The sequence below is a fragment of the Myotis lucifugus genome, unplaced genomic scaffold, assembly GCF_000147115.1.
Source record: "Myotis lucifugus unplaced genomic scaffold, Myoluc2.0 scaffold_107, whole genome shotgun sequence".
NCBI classification, from domain to species: Eukaryota; Metazoa; Chordata; class Mammalia; order Chiroptera; family Vespertilionidae; genus Myotis; species Myotis lucifugus.
The window spans coordinates 1,924,247-1,945,564 of NW_005871155.1; the positions used below are offsets into that span (position 1 = coordinate 1,924,247).

At 41.8% G+C, this 21,318-nt stretch overlaps 1 protein-coding gene across 1 annotated transcript; it reads right to left on the reverse strand.

Moving 5' to 3' along the window:
• Positions 1-682: 682 nt before the first annotated feature.
• Positions 683-20,736, reverse strand: LOC111823016 (N-acetyllactosaminide beta-1,6-N-acetylglucosaminyl-transferase-like). Its single transcript, XM_023757416.1, has 2 exons — positions 19,266-20,736; positions 683-849 (listed from the first exon to the last, which is right to left on the reverse strand). Exons 1-2 carry the CDS (start codon positions 20,185-20,187, stop codon positions 683-685), a joined length of 1,089 nt encoding a protein of 362 aa, XP_023613184.1. The 5' UTR covers positions 20,188-20,736.
• Between the last annotated feature and the right edge of the window lie 582 nt (positions 20,737-21,318).

Sequence of the window (21,318 nt, forward strand, 5' to 3'; positions counted from 1 at the left end):
TGGTATCTCTTCTTTTGACAAACAATAACTCTGAACAGGCTAACCAGATAGATTAAATGACCAAAAGCACACAACTTTTAATCAAATTTCTGGGGGAAACCATGAAAAATGTGTTTCTTCTTGTGTGTCAAGAAAGGGTTGTCCACTAACTCCCACAATAATACTCACAGGGCCTGGTGCAAGTCACTCTCCACCTTTCACTGGTTATGTGACCTTAGATCCTGCTTGCTTCGCCTTAAATAGGATGTTCTCTGCGGTGCCTTCCAGCTTACGTGAGCTGTGAGCTGTGTAACGGTATGTGTGAGGGGAGTTCGCTAAGCACAGTGATGGAATTCAAGTGTGAGTACGGCCCCTGTCCTGTAGGCCTCAAAATACCTACAACAGAAAATATAACCAACAAAACAGGAAAGACTATGGGTAAGTTCCAAACCCGAAGTTATCTACTAAATGTCATGGGAGGTCAGAGGACAAAGATGGTTAGAAATGGAGCTTGACTGGTTAGAAAGGGCTTCGCTGGTTAGATTCAGACACGTAGAGCGTGCAGGAGGCGGTTCAGTTGGAGAAATCATAAGAGAGCAAGAACACAGAAACAGGAAAGCAAAGTAGAGAACAGAACGTTCCTGGGAAGAACTGTTGAATCGGAGCTTCTCGATTCACATGGCACCAGAGAAAACCATTCAAGTCAGAAAGCCATTGTCTCAAAGGGCCAGGCAGGGTGAGGGTGAGCTCCAGGAGTGCCGGGCTTGGGCCTCCTGTTCCTATGACAGCCCCGCAACTCGACGGGGCCTGTGTTCAACGCGTGTTGAATGGGTCCAGAGTCATCTGGGCATTGGAAAGTGCAATTTTCAACTACAAAGAAAAGGAGTGTTGAAACCCATGTTTACATAAGCTTTCAATTTATATATTAGAATGTCATGGGCTAAGGCCTCTGTGATTTTTTTTTCTTTAAGCCAATTTCTAGTTATGCGGAAGTATAGTTTTACTGCACCTGTAGGCTTTTTCATCTCTTCCCTTTCAGGGTCCGCCTACAGAGACCTAACTATAAACACACATGAGCACTGACCTCTATTCGCACCTTCTTGTGCATCTTACCTTTGTTTAATTGCATGTACTAATTCAAACTTCATTATTCTTTCATAATTGTTCTGGGACTTGTTTTTCCATTCTCAATTAACTGCTATTCTTTAGTTGGGAAAGAAATGGAGGGAACACAGGCTTGAGCAGAAACACTGGATTTATAATGTTAAATAACAGCAAAAAGGTCAGTTGAAGGACTGGCTCCGATAAAATTTGTTGAAGTAGCATCGAGAGGTTAAGTAATATTTGCAGAAAGGTTAGGTAAGTGAGGTGAGATTGTATCAATTCTTGGGCTCACTGATGGCTGTTCCTTGAAAAACCATTTCTGTGTGGTCTGCTTTGTGATTATAGCATGTCAAGTGACTCTGGGAGTCATGCTTAATTATAAAATATCAGGATTAATTTTCCCCCTTGAGCTAAGAATAATTCACCAGAAAGGACAGCCACGTGAGTAATTCTGTTCTGTGTAGCCCGATGGTTTGTAGATGGAGCCTTCTTTTCTTCTTTTTTTTAAAATAATGATGACCATGATGTTAAAGAGGAGAAGGAAGGAGACATTTCCAAGCACACCTTTAACTGAAATGATAATTCTCCCATAACGGAGTGTCCTCCAGTGGGGGTCACCGGGGAAAACCCTCCTTCTCCTGGGACCCAATCATTTTCACTTTCTATACCATTCATCTAATTAGCAACAGAAGGAGTTGTTGTCTAGATCACAAAACCCAAAACATTATTTCAAATTCTCACCTTTGAGAAGGGGAAGGAGTTTAATATACAGAATTGTAAAGGCCTAGGTGGCAGGTCCGAAAGGTGGTCATGCTAGATCATATCATGGTACTGCGAGCTGAAGTGACCTGCATCTGAGTTTGATGTAACAATGGTATCATGGAAACACTTCCTGGTTGCTAAGAAAGCTAAGCAAATACTTGCAAAAAACAGTGCACAGATTCAAATAGGCACATTCAAAGCACGCACAGATAGGCGACAATTTTCTGGCAGCATAAATGTAGCAATTAGAAATATGAAGAACCTGAAATTTAGGGCATTAGAAAATGAAAAATAAATTATACCCAAAATAAGTCACAGCTAATTATCATTTCAAGATGAAACTTACCATTAAATTTACATGTGGAAGTTAATATCTTAACCCTAGCAGAATAACTGACTCTATTGTTTTACCAAAACATTTGTTTTCAAAATTATTCAGCCAAACTAGGGGTGTCTATGGCTTGGGGACAAGAATAGTTTAGATTGCCCTGACCAATTTGCTCAGTGGTAAAAGTGCCAGCCCAAGGACTGAAGGCTCATGAGTTCAATTCTGGTTGAGAGTAGGCTTGATACCTGGCCCCAGTCGGGGTGTGTGCAGGAGGCAACCTATCGATGTGTCTCTCTCACATCAATGTTTCTCTCTCTTTGTCTCTCCCCCTCCCTTCCACTCGTTTTAAAAATCAATGGAAAAAATATCCTTGGGTGAGGATTACCTCCCCCCCCAACCCCCCCCCCCAAAAAAAGTTTGCAAACTTCTGTTTAACATTTCATCACCAGAAAGGTTTGTTAAAAATACAGGTTACAGCCCTAGCCAGTTTGGCTGAGTGGATAGAGTGCCGGCTTACAGACCGAAGGGTCCTGCTTCAATTCCAGTCAAGGGCACATGCCCAGGTTGTGGGCTTGATCCCCAATAGGGCGTGTGCAGGAAGCAGCCAATCAATGATTCTCTCTCATCATTGATTTCTATCTCTTTCCCTTTCCCTTCCTCTCTGGGGAAAAATAAAATAAAATACAGGTTACAGGGCTCTGACCCGAGAGGTCAGTAGGTTTCAGATGGAATTTAATAATTTTCTTTTCTAACAAGGAATTGGGACCAAAGTTTGGGAACCAATGGATCAGAGACCAAAATTCTTTGATTTTTTTCCTCAATGACCACACTTGATCTATTTTCCTATGACTAGGCAATTTACTGTATAATAAAACAACCAATGTTTGGCATGAACCAGCCTATACAATTTGGAAATGCTTAATAAACATGAACTCAAATGGTGGATGATTGCCCTGGTCAGTTTTATAAATAAACTTATAAAATTTTATTATGGAAAGCAATCAGTACTCCTAGGAAGAATGAAAAGAATGAAAATACAGAAAAAGGGCTCTTATTTAAATGAGAAAAATCCTAGGAGCAAGTTGTCCTGCCCTGAATGCAGTCTCTAATTTACTGTACACCGCACACCTGGGCATAATCCCAGTCTTTCACAAAATGTGGAACAGTACTACTTACTGACAAACACTGATGTTTTGAGGATCCAGTGTACCATAAGCTGAATGAGAGGAGGGTATAGAAGAAGTTAAATAAATAAATAAATAAATAAATAAATAAGAAAAAGGCAGAAAATACCAAATATTGGTGCAGATGTGGAACAACCCGAATGCTCATGTACTGCGTGTGGAAGTGTGAATTGGTACAACTCTGAAAAACCGGCAGTCTCTACTAACGCTGAGCATAAGCACATCCTGTGACCCAGAAATTCCATTCCCAGGTATTTATTCGACAGAAATGTGTACATGTTTATGAAAGGACTTATAGCTCAATATTCACTCCAGCCATACTCATAATAGACCCAAACCCCCACCAACAGATATTACAGATCAGGGTTTCTCAACCTTGGCACTATTGGCATTTGGGGCAGAATAAGCCTGTGGGTGCTATCTGTGTATTTTAGGGGTGCTACTGGCATTTAGGTGCCACTAGCCTGTTTGGCTCAGTGGATAGAGCATCAGCCTGTGGACTGAAGGGTCCCAGGTTCTATTCCGGTCAAGGGCACATGTCTGGGTTGTGGGCTCGATCCCCAGTGTGGGGCGTACAGGAGGAAGCCGATCAATGATTCTCTCTCATCATTGATGTTTCTATCTCTCTTTCCCTCTCCCTTCCTCTCTGAAATCAATAAAATATATTTTAAAAAAAACTAATTCAAAAACCCTTTGTGCTCATCAACACAGAACTGAGTGCCAACTGTTAAGGGACTTGTCATCTAGATCAGATAAGGATGGAAGAGGCCCTGCTCTGACAAACAGAATGTATGTTACAACAGGGTACCAAGAAGTATGAATGACAAAGCTGACAGCTGGCATTAGGGGTTATCACCCCCACTTGCCCAGTGAGGAAACAGACTCAGAAGGTCACTACTCTCCCAGGGAACCTTCCTGCCCAGGGTCACTGAGAAGGGCTGGCCCAGGACTTGAATGTGAGCAGCTCTGCTCCAGAGCATTTTGCTCTCAGTCACTGTGCCATCCTGTGCCCAGAAATGTCTAGGCTGCAGCACCCAGATCCACTTCCTGGAGAAAACGTGAGAAATAAGGAGAGCTGCTCACGTTCAGTAAGACACATGCATTCTTTTTCCAGCACTCCGTTTCTTTCTCTCACATTCAATCAATAGACATATGTTGAAAAGACACCTAAGCCTGAAGCACTGTGACATTTCTTTTCCATTCCTGCCAACAGATTTTCTTTATTGTTCAGAAAACCATGTGGACAAATCTTTTCCTTCCAGCTATTATTAGGATTGACTTCCAAATTCCATCTCCCCAGCTCCCTCTTCAGGTGATCACATTTCTGCATGGTCTGACCAGTCACAAGCAGAGCGCCTGATCCAGGGGACACCTGGGCCCATGCAAAACTGGGTTCCAGAAGGCCTGGCTCTGTCCACGGGGCTTTTTCTAAGTCTCTCTTGATTAGCCTACTTTGAGTATGCTGCCTGTTTTCTTCCTGGGGTCCTAATGCTGTGGCAGAATGCATGGGAGAACGATCAGCCAGCACTCTGAGGGAGGAAATTTTAACCTTCTTTCGCAGATCTGTTAGTCCAGGGGAGTTTCGGATCCAAAGCCTGAACTGAATTCCTGGGGAGGCTCTGACCTATATACCTCCTCCTGTGGTGGGCCCCTGAGGGTCTCCACAGCTCAGCCTGAGTCAGCTGTGGAGGGCCCTGGGGTGAGGCTCTGCAGCTCCACCCAAGTCAGTCAGAGTGGGGAAGTAGGACTACAGTTTTTTGTTTTTTGTTTTTAATAAACTTTTATTGATTTCAGAGAGGAAGAGGGATAGAAACATCAATGATGAGAGAGAATCATGATCAGTTGCCTCCTGCACCCCCACAGGGAATTGAGCCCAAAACCTAGGTATGTGCCCTTGACTGGAATCAAACCTGCTACTCATCAGTTTGTAAGCCGACACTCTATCCACTGACCCAAACCGGCTAGGGCAAGACTACAGTTTTAACCAGATACTGAACTAGGTTGCAAGCCCCCCCTCCCCCCCATTTTCCTTTTCACTGACTGATACAATAATAAAAGATAACATTGAGGTAATACTTATCAGGTGCTGGGTACTTGGTCAACATTTCACGCTGATTACTATTTAATGCTCACAACAACCCTAAAGTAATAAATGCAATTATTACCCTCATTTTACAGATAAGCAAGCAAGACTTTATTACCTAAGGTCATGAACTCAGGTAGCATTAAAGCAGAACTTTGAATTTATACACTTATATACTTAACTGCCTCCTAATACTAATAGATTTATAAAGGTATTTGAACTCATTCAGAGCTCCTTCTTTCTTCCCAGGGACCAAGGCTACAGCTGTTGAGAGGTAGATCTGCATGTCCTGGGGATAAGAATAGTTTAAATTGCCAAGCACCGTGGGGAGGACTGAGACAATACGTGAATGCACTGAGGTTAATGAGAGCCAGGTTCCTCACTCCTGGAGAAGGAAGTGGAGAGCATAGACCCCGTGTTGTTGGATTACAATTAGAGATAGTGTGAAATTGTGGTTTTTAATATATATTTAAAAAATTAAAATATAGATGGGTATGCATGAGTGAATGTGTGAGATGAGACAATGTGTGAGCTGGAGTACATGTTTGAGAATGCACATGTCTGAGTGTGTGTCATCGTGTATACGGATGTGTACAGATATATGTATTTTTTTTCTAGCTTTGACCCCTGAATGGTCATAGAATTAATAATGCCCAGATCTCCATTTTGATAGGAAGGACTATGCAATAAGAATAGAATCACAGTTGATTAATAGCTATTCCCTGCACTAACTATATATAGATTTTTCTTATAGAATCTTGTTAACTGTGGAGCACATGTTGTAAGAAGAAAGACAGAGTCCTAAAGATAAGTGGCCTTGAAAGAAGATACATTTGAAAGTAGATCAAGAGCAAAACATGCCTGAAGGGAAAGAAATGTGTGAGGGCTAATCTTCCCAAGGACAATTATAGAAAGCACACCCTGGGAACTCATGTAGTTTTAGGTCCTCTCCCACCTCTGACCCTCTATGAAGGCTGGCGTGAGTGGAGATGTCAGAGCGGTTTCTCTCAGGGTATTAGGCCTGCTGTTCTCTTGGATCACCAGCCCTCCGAATATAAACAAAGATTCAACCGTGTCTCTACTTGTTGACTCTGGTAGTGATAGGCAGTGGACTCTTTGTCTGGCTTCAGTTTCTAAATATTATTCTCTACTAAATGGGATGAGGATTCCTTAAAGGAGATGGCTGACTCCAAGACAGGGACAAGTTAAGTACAAGATTAACAGAATATCTCCTTGTGCTAGAAAGTAAGGAAGTACTCAAAGAATGATGGGGACATATTAAAAAGACACAGAAGTCAGCACTGAAGGGGCCCCACAGGCCAGGTCTGGGACATTTGAGCAGCAAAATAAGTATAAATAGTAATGAATTATAATCCATTGAGTAAAATGGGAATCCACATCCATAGGGATAAATATAAGTAAATAAACAAACAAAGCAAGTAAGCACATGGGGTGAAGAGAAGGCGTCTACAGCATTATTTTTCTGGTATCTTTGCCCAAAAGGCATAACTTGAATCTCATCATGAGGAAACATCAGACCTGCACCCTCAAACATGATGAAACCTTGAAAGACACAGACTGAGAAATTGTTCCAAATTAGAGGAGACTAAAAAGATATGACAAGTAAGTGTAGTTTGAGATCCTTAATGAGACCCTAATTTTATGAAAGACATTATCAGTACAACCAGAGTTACTGGAATACGGTGTGTGGATTAAAGAGAAATGCTGTATCACTTGATGACTGTACTGTGGTTATGCAAGAGATTATCTTTGTTGCTGGTGTTAGGAAATATACTGGTAAAATGTTATAGGTTGGGAAATGTGGTGAAGGGTATAGGAGAGTTCTTTATACTCTACTTATAAGTATAGTAATTTTGAAGTTAGTTTAAACTAAAAGGTTGAAAACTCATTAAGATCTTTAAACATTTTCTATATATTCAAAGAGTAGTATTTTTATTAAATACATTGCTTCAGCCATGGGAACTTCTGAAAGGCAGCATGGTAGATTAGGCTGATCATAAATTAGGGGTCAGGCAAACCTAGATTAAGTCATTCTACTGTGTGGAACCCTGGCTTCCTCATTTGCGAATTGGAGATAACGTCTACCTCCCTCAGTGGATTTCTGTGAGGCTTAAGAAAATTAATCAAACGAAATATCATGTTGGGACTTTCTGCTCCCTCCTTGAGAAAACACTTGTGCTATAGGACGTCCTCAACAGTGCCAGTATTGGAGTGTGGAAATAGCCCTTTCTGTACAATTAACATAGGCCACTCATTATAGCATGATTCTACTGAAAGATAGATGCTGGGTCACTGGATTCAGTTCTTCTCTACCTTTTTAAAATAATTTTTAAAATTGATTTCAGAGAGGATGGGAGGGGGAGAGAGAGATAGAAATATTAATGATGAGAGAGAATTATTGATTGGCTGCCTCCTACGCACCCCCCACTAGGGATCGAGCCCACAGCCTGGGCATGTGCCCTGATTGGAATCAAACCATGACTGCCTGGTCCATAGGTCAACGCTCAACCACTGAGCCACACTGGCTGAGCTCTTCTCTACCTTTTATGACCAAATGAAAACTTGCCCTTCTGAGATTTTGAAATCCAGTTTTAATTTGGGATGGTATATTAAGGAAGTACTTTTCAACAGTTTCTCACCATGATATATTGAAAGCCATCATTTGTCTGGCACCTATAAAAAATAATGGACAAAATTCTTTCAGCCAGAAGTGTCTGTCCAAAGGGTGTCAGCTGCCCTGGGCCTTGTGTGCTGTACACACTGCTGGGGCCGATATGTTGCCAGTCTGCAACCACTGTCATGTGCCAGCGTGCACAGCCACAGCTGGGAAGGTGGGCAATGAGCACAAGTATAACAAGGAAAGAGCTGCCATTACAGGAAACAGATGGGAATGAGCTAAAAGCACTCCACACATTTTGGAAAAAGGAGCTCTTTCTAGTTGCAACGTGTATGAATGAGGATCTACTACAAGCATGTCAAACTTGCTGCCCGCGGGCCGCATGTGGCCCACAGCGAATATTTTTGTGGCCCAGCCAATATAATGGTATGTAATAAAAATGTAATAAAAATTTTTAACTTAATTTTTACAATATCCTGTTATACATCATTATTAATAACGAACTACAGCGTTCACTAATGACTGATTACTATAATCATGTTGCACTCATTTCCCTTATATACCTTACGCGCAGGCGCACCATTTCTCTACACTAATACTAGCAGTGAATATTTTAGCAGCTGATTGCCACGTCATTAGTCTTGGACTGACTTGTTTGGTGTGCACAACAGGAAATATTTTGCTTTCGCAGAACAAGAAAAGTAGGTTTATTTGCATTCCGCTTATTAATTTGTGCAGTTATTCAGTGTCTGGTGAGTTAATGTTCAAAAAAATATTAATTTTTATTAAAATGTTTTATTTTATGTTAACGATTACTCATTTATTTCAGCCCTTTGTATTCAGCATGTCTCTATCGAAATAAACCTACGTTTCTATGAAAAATGAAGCTTTTGGTTTTTTGCGGCCCACAAACTTAAACCTTGTTTATTTGGCTTGTGTTAGCCTTTGAGTTTGACAGGCTTAATCTATGACCTTCAGAACAAGCTCAGGTTTCTATTTTCTTATCAATAGTGACTTATCATAGCAATGAATTTCATTCTCAATTCTGCCTTGTCATTGATTTCATTTCCCCTTCTATCTTAACCTTCCCTTTTATGGCTTCGAATCTGGAAAGCAAGAAACGCCTTAAACCCTGTCCCTCGCAGAGCTTGTGCCTGAGACCGAAGATGCTGGAGTCTCGCAGAGAAGAACTGCGTCCTGTAAACTCTCAAAGGCAACTAAAGAGAGCGGCACACGCCTCAGCATTTGAATGGACAGTTCTACAAAGGTGGCTGGTTTACCTTTCATAAAACATGTTCGAATTTTTCTCCAAAGCTACACAGAGATTAGTTAAGATTGCAAAGATGATAGGAATTTGGAGCTCGCTTCATTCCTAATAAGGAGAAAGCTGTGAACACATTTATGAATCATCTGAGGTAAAAACAAATGATTGTGAAACCCCGTCAGACATTGTCTAAATCTGACAAGCTCAGTAACACAGGAATTCGTATTTGCAGCAACAAAGTGATGTGGATTAAACAAGCCCCTCCGGAGTTTCTAGGTGGTCAAATGTAGCTAGCACAGGCCAATCAATGCACACACGCGAAAGGAGATCACAGCCAAGGAGTGAATCTTGTAAAATGGAAGAAACAAAAAGTAAAAGCCACAAAAATCCTAATTAGGACTCCGGCACAGCCCTTCATTTCACTGCTTAAAAAGCTGGGAGGATGAGGGCTGTGGACATAAAAGGGGCTCTGTAATAAATCTCACCAAAAGTAACCTCCCAGGGTGATCTGGTCATGAATTCCTAACTGGGCAGGTGATGGTGAGTTGTCATGCCCCAGGCTTATAACTTCTTTAGTAAAAGGTTTATCTTTGCTTTAAGCAAGCCCTGTCCACTGTTTTTGTGCTTCTCTAGGTTAACACACTGCCTGGCTGGTACTCAGGTGGTTAGAACATCGTCCTGATACACTGAGGTTGTGGGTTCGATCTCCGGTCAGGGCACCTACAAGAATCAACCAATGGATGTATAAATAAGTCGAGCAACAAATGGATGTTTCTCTCTCTCTCTCTCTCTCTCTCTCTCTCTCTCTCTCTCTCCCCCTTCCTCTTCCTCTCTCTAAAAAATAATTTAAAAATGTGTTTTAAAAAATAAAGGCCCCACAGAAGTGTGACCACCCTGAGAGAACATATAATCTTATGGACTATCCTGTAATCCAATCCCTGTCTTGCTTTTCCCCACCTTCATGTAATCCTTTTTTCCATTCCCACCTTAATTCCAGATGCATAAAAGAAACTGAAAAACTGTTATTTTGTGGAGCACTTGAGATTTTGCTTCCCAGCAAATGTCGTCAGTTTGCTCAAATAAACTGTGATAAAAATTTTCTGTAGGTTTAGACGTTTCTTATGTTGACAGGATAGACTAAAGATAGTTGATTGGTTTTATTAGAAAGGAGGGAATTGCAATCATTTGATACTTAAAAGGAGGAGGACTTATAGTTTGCATAAAACCTTAGAAAAGGGGTCAAATTATAGTAACTACATATTAGGACAGTATCTTGATTAAATGGGTTGCTTTATTTTTTGAATGAGGCTTAGCTAATTGCTTAGAGGAGGTAGAAACCTAAATTAACATTTTGGCCATGCAGTGTGTCCCTAATTCAATGTTAGACAATTTCATCTCTTCATCCTCTAAAGGCACTTAGTCTTCTCCTCAGAAGATATATCCATGACCAACAAGCCCATGAAAAGATGTTCAACATCATTGTTCATTATGATACTATTTTCATTTAACCCAGTTATTAATAACTGGAAAGAAGCAAAGGGAAGCTGCAATTTGGACGCATGCCCGGTAAGGTCTGAATGACTTAAGAACGGTGATTACTTGTTTGTCACACCTGGGAGCAGGTCACTGGCCAGAACAGGCGTGGCCACTGCAAGAGCACGAAATCTGAGATACATCAGCTCCTGAACAAAGATAGTTCCCTCTCTTGGCCCTCCTCTCTCTTGCTGCTCGAGCCTGACTCCTGGCTTGTAGGGCTCTCAAACCCTGCACTCGCCCACGTGGCCCACAGCCGTGTGGCCCCCACACAATGGACTGATGGGCTGGGATTAGTCTGATGCTGCACTGGACCCAGCTTCACCGTGGAAGGGAAACTCTGGACACTGGCTTTGCTTCTAGCTCTGCCAACACCCCAGCTGCACCTTTTCCAGGACTGGTTGAAGGGAAATGGGACTTTGGAAACCAAGGGATATAAGTTCATGCAAATAAAGCTTTCTACCACATCTCATGCTCTCGTAGAGGCCTCTGGAAATTCTTATTCCATCAGCACCCCAAGAACCCCACTTCCACTAGCAACGGAGAAATTCCATCCACTCAATTCTCCAATAATAATAATTAGAGAAATGAAAATCAAAATCACAGTGAGATATTCTTTTACACCCATTAGAATGGCTTAAGTACAAAGACAGGCAATAACAAGTGTTGGTGAGGATGAGGGGTAATTGGAACACTCGTATACTGCTGGGGGCAATGTAAAATAGTGCCTTCGCTTTGGAAACCAGGTTGGCAGTTCCTTAAAATGTTAAACATAGAGTTACCATATGAGCCAGCAATTTCACTCTTGGGATCTACCCAGGAAAAAGGAAAATGTGTCTATACAAAGATTTGTTCAGGGATGTTCATAGCGGCATTATTCATAATGGCAAAATAGTGGAAACAACCCAAGTACCTGTCAGTGGATTAATGGATAAACAAAGTGTTTATCCATATAATAGAATAGTAGTCATCCACATAGAGGAGGGATGCACTGATTCATGCTACGTTGATGAACCTCAAAAATATTCCACTATTTGGAAGGAGCCAGACATAAAAAAAACATGATTCAATTTACTAGTATACGAAATGTCCAGAAAGGGCAAATCCACACAGAAAAGTAAGGGTTGGGTGTGGAAATGGAAAGTAGCTATTAATGGACATGAGGTTTCTTTAGGAGGTGATAAAAATATTCTAAAATAGGTGCAGAGGCATGGAGGCATGGGGCAGACTGACCTATCTCAGAGGGGAGGGGAGGGAGATGGAAAGAGGTTAACCAAAGGACCTATATGCATTTATGCATAACCAATGGACATAAACAATAGTGTGGTGACAGCCTGGTGTGGGGCAGGGGCTGGGAGGAAGGGAGCAAAAGGAGGACATAATTAGGGAACATCAGTAATACTGTCAACAATTTAAAAAATTAGATTGGGATCTTAGTTGCATGACTCTGTAAATATAATAAAAATCATTGAATTGTACACTTGGAATGGTGAAGTTGGTGAATTTTACAGTGTGTGAATGATATACCTGAATTACATACCTCGATTTGGGGGTATGTAAATAACATCTCAATAAAGCTTTAACTTGGAAGAAAAAAATGTAATACATCCAGTGCTGGACATTGCTAAGGACTCATGATGATGGTTTACATACCTTCTAGAAAGGCTCTGTAAAGCAGCCGGGAATTCTGTCGGTCTGTTGTAAGCTGTCAGTGACTTGGAGAGAAGAAAACTTCTGGATTTGTATGAAAGCTGGTCTATATTTATTTTATACCAGCAACATAAGTGAATCAAATTCAAGCTGAAGCCAAGCACTGTGCTGGTTGAGACTCGAGAAGATATGAAGCTCAGCGGACCATCAGGCCTCTGCATTCTGTCAGTTCCCATGATGCCCAAGCAACAAACCCTAACAAGAAGGTAAGGACTATCTGTGAGGTGAACAGAGCACCTGGGGCATGGAGGACAAAGGTCAACTCTGTGTGTGTGTGTGGGGGGGGGGGGGGTGCTGACCCAACAATGGAGGGGAGTGTTGCTCAAAGATAATCAGGATGCCTCCAGGCAAAGAAGGGCCTGGGGAAAACTGGCATAAAAGCCTAGAGGTGTGTTTGGAGTTTAGCAATTATACAGGGAATTCAAGTTGTAGCCAAATAAACTACATTTTCTGGATACCATCATCAAAGCCTCTCCTGGCTAAAATGACTCTGGCAAATGTCCTTAGCTGCTAACTTTACTTTTCTAGACCTGAACTAAAATGTACAATTTCAATCTTCAAAATGCGTAAAGAGGTTATACTGACCTTATACAGTCAGATGACTAACAACTCCCACCGCCAACACCACTCCCTAAGTGTTTTCTAGTGCATTCAGCAAGGGTGGCCACGAATATTTGCCCTTTAGAAAAGTAGGAGGCGGGGAGGGGCGGGAATCGGGGGCAGGATTCCTGCCCTGTAGACAGTAAAAACTGAACCAGAATTGAGAAAGAAGAAAATACACTTTGTGCAAAGCTGCAGGATAATTTTCTTTATTTGCTAAAAATATTAAATATTTGTAGAAAGTATTAGGCAAGCAGAGTAACACTCTTTTCTCTCCCACTCATTTGCTCTCCCTTTCATTTGCTCCTTATTCAGCATTATATTGGAACCCACAGAATGAGGAGGCTAGGCAGATGTCTAGTTCACATTCTCACCTCGGAGTGCGTGCAGCGGGGGAGGCGCAGAGATGCGAGCAAAGTCGGGGAGATCCACACAAACAGCGAGGATGCCGTGGAGGAGATGCTCTTCCCCAAGCAAGAGCACAAGTGGCTGCTTCTGAGGCAGAGGAAAGGGGCAGGGAAGGCTTCTCTGAGGAAGGGCCTTTTCTAGTGGGTCTTGAGAAGAGACTAGAATGAGCAGCAAAAGTAGAGCATTCCAGAACCAGGGGACAGGAGACCGTTTGTTTCCAGACCAGTCTACAGCGACAGGAAGCCAGGCTTTCAGCTTGTCACAGATGCTGCTTCCTAATGACAGGAGAGAGAAACCAACTACCTAGGGCTCTACAGATATCACATTGCTAAGTACCGCTGCAGCCGAGGGCACCCTCTGTGGGCCACAAACCTGACTGCTAGCAAAAAATTATCTTTGCACCTTCAAAGCCAAATGTTCCTGGGGTTTTTTGGTTACACACAGAAGTTTTAAAATAATAGCACTAAAACCTCAAAGATAAACATTTAAGAATTTAGTCTGCTCCTCCTCTGGACATTTTTAAAGAGTTTCTACAATGCACCCGGTACAATTTGTGTACTCTAATCCATCTAACAGCCCAACAGGAAGAGAGTTTATTCTCAAGACACAGATGAAGAATCAGGCTCAGAGAAATCAGGCCTCTTGCCCAGTGTTACACAGACTGTATGTAGCAGAGCCAGGACTGTCTGGCTTTAAATGCCACCAGCATATGGGAGCAACCATTTCACTCTACAGTGTAAACACATCTTTAGATCATTTGTTCAACATTCTCTACAGTCAGCAAAAGTCTGAAATGCACTGACTCCAGTTCAGTTGGGCCTAACCCTTCTTTTTTACATCCCTATGACCACTCTGCAACTGCTAACCTGTACCTCCAATCCCCCAACCGCTCCCACCCAGCCCCCGCCTCCTCACATCGGGCAATCACCAGGCTGCTCTCTGCATCCTTGAATCTGTTTGTTTTGTTTGTTCACTTATGTTGTTTTTTAGACTCCAAATATTTGTATGTTTTTATTGATTTCAGAGAGAGGGAGAGGAAGAGAGAGATAGAAACATCAATGATGAGAGAGAATCATTGATGAGCTGCTTCCTGCATGCCCCCCACTGGGGATCAAGCCCACAACCCAGGCATGTGTCCTGACCGGGAATCGAACCTTGACCTCCTGGTTCCTAGGTCAATGCTCAACCACTGAACCACACCAGCTGGGCTCATTGGTCAGTTTTTAAATCTTTAAATCTGAGAAACACAGAAAAATGAAACAAAGCCAATGAAAGTCACCAGCTACATGTATAAATGTTACCTTTTATTGCATTAAACACAATACATTATTTAAATTTATTTCACCCATTTGTTTTTGTTTCTTTTAATGTGGCTACTAGAAAATCTTAAAATTACATTTGTGGCTCACATTATATTTCCACTGGGTGTTGTTGTTCTAGGTCTCCATGAGGCCATTTCATTTGTGAGGTGTGTGTTTTTTCCTGGCCTATTACTTCTTTGAGAATCCTAGTTAGCCCACAGTCACTGCAGTCTACTAGAACAGTCTTAGAAATGACCAAAACAAATAACTCATACCTCAACTAGAAGGTCCCGTAAAACAGAAATGACCCACATAGCAGGAGTAACAATTAAACAAATGGCCACCTAAACTTCCAGTTTTCTCCCCTTCTCATGACCAAGTCCTGCACTCTGGCCACTCCAGGTCCTACAGGAGTCAGCTGTACCAGGGATGGGCCACAGCCTCCAGCCAGTATCCTTCCTACATGTGACACGCAGAGCATTTTAAGGGCTCACTCTTTAAAATTTCTGAAATACATGGAGAAGTACATTTTTTTTTCTAGTGCGTTGCTAACCTGTAACTGCCAAGCAGAGGTATAAAAATCCAGTTCCAATAGATAAATAATGCTGAGAAGCAAGGGTGTTACTCTTTTTGTCCAATAAACTGTTGAGATTTAGGATCATGGTCTCTCATTTGGTCCCACACTGGATAAATGAGTTTCTTCCACAGTCGTTCTCCAGCTTCTGCTTCCACACATACCTCGGGCTTATTCACCACTGAGAAGCTATCCATTCTAACCTCAGGCCAATGGGTTCTTCTTTTATCTCCTACCACTGATCCTGGATTCTTCTTTCAAAACTAGAGTTGGTTCAATTTCTCTCTCACAAGCAAATCTTTATGTAAAGACAGTGATACCTCTTCAAGCCTTTTCCAGATTAAACATCTTTTTTGTTTGTCATTGATAATTTCTTTTAAAAAGTAGGATTTGGCTTGTATCCTTCTTGGCTACTCTCTTTGTATTGTCAATGACTCCCCTTAAGATATGGTGCCCAGACCCAAATACTATTCATCACATTTGGTCCAAGAAACACATCAGAGAGAAGCAGGGCTTTTACTTCCCCTATTCTGGACATTATAATTCCATATGAACGGCTATATGGTCAAACTCCACCTCACTTTCTTGAGCCCTGATTTCTTCCATCACTATTTAAAAGGTAACAAAAACACGGACTCAAAAAAATATATGCACCCCTATGTTCACTGCAGCATTATTTACAATAGCCAAAATAGGGTAACCACCTACATGTCCATTGATGGATGAATAGATAAAGAAATGTGGTGTAGCCCTGGCCAAGTAGCTCAGTTGATCAGAGCATCATCCCAATATGCCAAGGTTTCAGATTCCATCTCTGGTCAGGGCACATACAAGAAGCAACCAATGAATGCATAAATAAGTAGAATAACAAATCGATGTTTCTCTCTCTCTCTCTCTCTCCTTCCTCACTTTCTCTCTCTCAAATGAATAAACACTTTAGAAAAGAAAGAAAATGTGGAATATTATTCAGCCATAAAAAAGAAATCTTGAGAGAGAAGACCATGTGAGGACACAGCAAGAAGGCAGCATCTACAAACCAAGGAAAGAAGCCTCAGAAGAAACTAACCTGCCAGCACCTTTGTCTCTGATTTCCAGACTCCAGAAATGTGAGAAAATAAATTTCTGACATTTAAGTCACCCCACCTGTAGTACTTTGTTATAGCAGCCCAAACTAATATACCAAATATCACTGATTAAAAAAAAAAGAAATCTTGCCATTTACAACAATATGGATGGACTTAAGAGCATTATGCTATATGGCATAAATCAGAGAAAGACAAATACCATATTATCTTACTGATATGTGGAATCTAGAAAAAAAGAAGCCAATTGAACTCACAGACACAGAGAAGGTACTGGTGGTTGCCAGAATCAGGGTGCAGGGGGCATTAGACAATGAGGGTAGGGTGGGAGAAATGGGTGAAGATGGTAAAAAGAAACAATATAATATTATGCCCTAGCTGGTTTGGCTCAGTGGATAGAGTGTCAGCCTGTGGACTGAAGGGTCCCGGGTTTGATTCTGGTCAAGGGCACATGCCTGGGTTTCAGGCTCAATCCCCAGTAGGGGGCATGCAGGAGGCAACCAATCAATGATTCTCCCTCATCATTGATGTTTCTATCTCTCTCCCCTTCTCTTTTCCTTTCTGAAATCTATCTATCTATCTATCTATCTATCTATCTATCTATCTATCTATCTATCTATTATCTATCTATCTATCTATCTATCTATCTATCTATCTATCATCTATCTGAAATAAAAAAGACATTAGAAAAAGGAAGAAACAATACAGTATTATTACTTAGAGTCACCATACTGTACCTTACATCCCCAGGACTTATTCATTTTCAAACTGGAAATAAATAAGTCCTGGGGATGTGAGGTACAGCACGGTGACTCTAGAAAATAATACTATATTGAATATTTAAAACCTGCTAAAATAATAATTCTTGAACGTTCTTATTTCAAGGCCCAACCGGTATGGCTCAGTGGTTGAGTGTCACCTATGCACCAGGAGGTCATGGCTCGATTCCAGGTCAGGGTACATGCCTGGGTTGCAGGCTTGATCCCCAATAGGGGGTATAGAGGATGCAGTTGATCAATGATTCTCTCTCATCATTGATGTTTCTATCTCTCCCTCTCCCTTCCTTTCTGAAATCAATAAGTTCTTACCACAAGAAAAAAATTCTATCCTGTGTGGTGATGGATGTTAACTAGGCTTATCGTGGTGATCATTTGTGATATGTACAAATATTGAATCATTATGTTGTACACCTGAAACTTATATAATGTTATGTCAATTATGTATCAACTAGGAGCCCAGTGCATGATTCAAAATTGCGCGGCGCCGCCCACCCTCAAGTGGCGGGTCAGGCCCTGCTTCCCTCTCCGGCCCTTGAAGCAGCCAAGGCTGCTGCTGATCAGGCCCTCCCCCAGCACAGGTGCGAGGAGGCCCCTGCCACCCTACCCCCAACGCTGTGTGCGAAACCTCCTCCTGTCATGTCGACCAGTTATGGCATCCCAGCTAATTAGAATATTTCTCTATTATATATATATATATATATATAGAGAGAGAGAGAGAGAGAGAGAGAGAGAGAGAGAGAGAGAGGAGAGAGAAAGAAAGAAAGAAAGAAAGAAAGAAAGAAAGAAAGAAAGAAAGAAAGAAAGAACATTGTTTTCCAGTGGTTGGGGGTAAATAAAAAGCTTTGTAAGTCTATGAAGCTTTGCATACTAATATCTAAAACTAATGGCTATAATGAACAGTTAATAGCCTGGCTATTCCTGAGAATATCCTGGAGACTGAACACATAAAGAGGCTAATCCGCTCAGGAAGTCAGGCCCTCTGGGAAATGGGCCTGGCCTTGCATAGCTTTAAAAGCTCCAAGTGATTATAGCATGCGTCCAGGGTGGAACCACTCATCTCAAGAAACCATGAGCCTGATCCTCATATTGATTCAAGTGACTTTTCCCTTGACCCTTGACTCCGAATTTTTTATTTTGAATTGAACTGGCAGAATTGAATCGGTTCACTGTAAACAACTTGAGATCACTGGCGTTATTTGGAACTTGGGTCACAGGGAAAGAGGAGTTAATTTAGTAACAGCTGGGACCTAATTGAAAATCAAGTTAAAAAGAACATCAGGCTTAGGAGACCTGGTGTATAATTGGCAAGGTCACGTACTAGCTGGGTAATGAGCACATCACGTAACCACACGAAAGTTTCTTTGTCTATAAAATGAAGGCACTGGTCTAGAAATCTTTAAGGTGCTCTAAATTCTGGCACAGTTTCAGGACAGAACTTGCAAATGAAACATTTAAAGTTGTACCCTGCTCTATTTTGAAAGGCTGTGAATTTAGCCATAGGAGCTTCAACAAGGCCAAAAATATGATTAAAATGTTCAAATTGTCATTCAAATTTAATTTATAATATCTATTCCTGATTATAAGCGCATCACACTTAAAGGAGAACTAGGTTTAATCACATCTGCATAGCCAGTGTTCCCTCAGTCCCCTGCCCTGTGTCAAGGCTGCAGCACATGTTCGAAGTGGGTCTCTGGGCCCAGAAAGGAGCCTGGGATATCAGCAAAATCAAGCCAGACGGTAGAGCTCTGCCACTGCCCTGCTAGCCACTATGCCTTGTTTCCTCGTTTGTAGAATGTCGATAAGACATTTTAAGTTAACATTTGAAACTGGAAAGACCTTTGAAACATTTTTTTTTTTTACTATATTTTAAGCACTTTAGTCAATATTGACCATGCAATGTGAATTCATGAAAGCAAAAGTTAAGAGACGTACTTACCAGGAATCCTATTGAGGGTCACCCAGAAATGTTCATCAGGACTGTAGGTGTCCTTGGACCAGGACAGTAGGTCAAGTGCATGCTGGTCTTGGAGGACGAAGTTAGCGAATTCCCTTGTGAGGGCCACATAGGCAGTGCCAAAGTAAATGGTCATGTTGTGAGGAGGGGAAGTTTTCAATTTTTCTGTTTTATGCACATAGGAATTTTTTGTGTCTAATATTTCTCGGTGGACATACTTAGTCCGTCCAATAGCATGATCAGGAGGCAGCACCCCCGGGGTAATGTTTTTCCCTTTGAAGCCTTTCAGATACTGAACTATTTCCTTGTTGGTTTTCAGGGGGAAGTCTTGCCCACAGGTGTTGATGGCGTACTTCCACGGGACCTCGGAGGCCACCAGGTCTCTCAGGCAGTTCAGGTCCGCCTGGAGCCTGGAGATCCCACCATAGACAACCGGCTCCATCTTGGAAGCCAGAAAGGCGTTTGGGAAGCAGCTCAGCAGTTGCTCCACCGCATCTTTAAATTCAGCTGTTGCCTTTTCGTCCACATGGACGCAGTAGACATTTTGGGGCATGTAAATAGCTCTGAAGAGTCTCTCGAAAGTAGCAAATTCTTTGTGGATGGTCATTGAGTAAGCCAAAGGGAACCCAGCCTCTTCCTCCGAGAGCGTTTCTGTTATATAGTGACTCTGAACCATGTATTCATAACAGGCAGATCCACTGAGGGTAGTTTTCAACGCATTCTCTGTTAAGTGAAAAACCTTCTCCTTAAGAATCTGATGACAGGTTTCTGCTAAGAGCGAAGCATTGGTAAGAGACGCCCTCAGAAGACGTTTCTTCTCCCAGAGCTTGTTATTGTAAACAAATACGAAAATCAGGGCCGTGACGAGAGACACACTAAAAAGACAGTGCTTCCAAGAGCCCATTATTCAAAACCAGGAAATGAGTAAAATGTCTCTTGAGAGCTGACGAGAGTGGAGATAAATATTTAACTTACATTTTCTCCAGAATCCATTGTCATCCTTTCGGTACATGCAGTTCTGATGGGCTGTTTCATGCCCTTCCAGTGGATCGTTCTCGTACTTTTTCTTTCTTCCATTTACAGCTGTGTTTCATTTCCACCTTTCTTTGACGCATTTCTGAAGTAATTCCTTTGGATTTGCTTTGCTCAGTCTCCCACTAATCAGCAACCCGTTCCTACACAAAAATAAGTTGCTTCAGGAAGGTTGTGATTCCAGTGTGCCCACCTGTCCCCATAATAAAATCACTAAAGGGCGAGGGGCCACCCTGCGAGTCATTGCCACAAGACCTCAAACCCGGCCTCTTCTCGTGGCCAAAGGTTGTCAACTGTGTCAGCTCCCCAGCTTCCTGTTAATCATTGCGCTCAACTGACTGAGCTTGTTTGCTTAAACGGCACTGCCAAGTTAAAAGCGTCAGTTCTAAGCATGTGAACACCGCCTGGAGAGATATTCTGTCAATAAATATTTAGTGCTTAAAAATAAAATATTTAACTCTGTCTTTTTCCACACGCACCCCCCATCTCCATATTGGCTGGGCACGCTATAAAGCAAGGCATATGACTGACTATTGAGTCAAATCCTTTCCAGGACTTAATTTTCTCTGCTGTTAGATAAGGCCTTTTACAACACACATTAGCAAGCTTACCTCACCACCTAATTTACTCCACAAAGTGACTGGGGTACTCTGAATAACAGCTTTTTTTTTTTTTTAAGCCAAAAAAATAAAGAGCTCGTCATCATCCAAAAATTATGTAGAGGCTAAAGCTGGACGTCAAGTTTATTTCACCCAAGCCCAGAGGGGATACAGGGGAAGCAGCCTGATGCCTGCAGAGGTAGGAGACAGGAGCCCTCTCAGTTGGGGACCATCCAAAATTGAAGAAGAGAAGGTCCTTAGATTCAGATTTATAAACCCTTTCAAAGGAGTTTCCTTAGCTGAAAAAAAATGAGGCTATGTAATTTTACCACCTTCATAGGTCAGTTGTGAGAATAAAAATGAGATCGCATATAGAAAGAGCTCATAGCCATGCCCAGCAATAA

What these genes read in the sequence shown, in the direction of transcription:
- LOC111823016 (XM_023757416.1), bottom strand. Translation starts at nt 20,187, where the DNA reads ATGGGCTCTTGGAAGCACTGTCTTTTTAGTGTGTCTCTCGTCACGGCC. An exon ending in GACCCTCAATAGGATTCCTG is followed by an intron (nt 850 to 19,265) that starts GTAAGTACGTCT and finishes TTTTCTTTGTAG; the next exon opens with TTGAAAATTGCACTTTCCAA.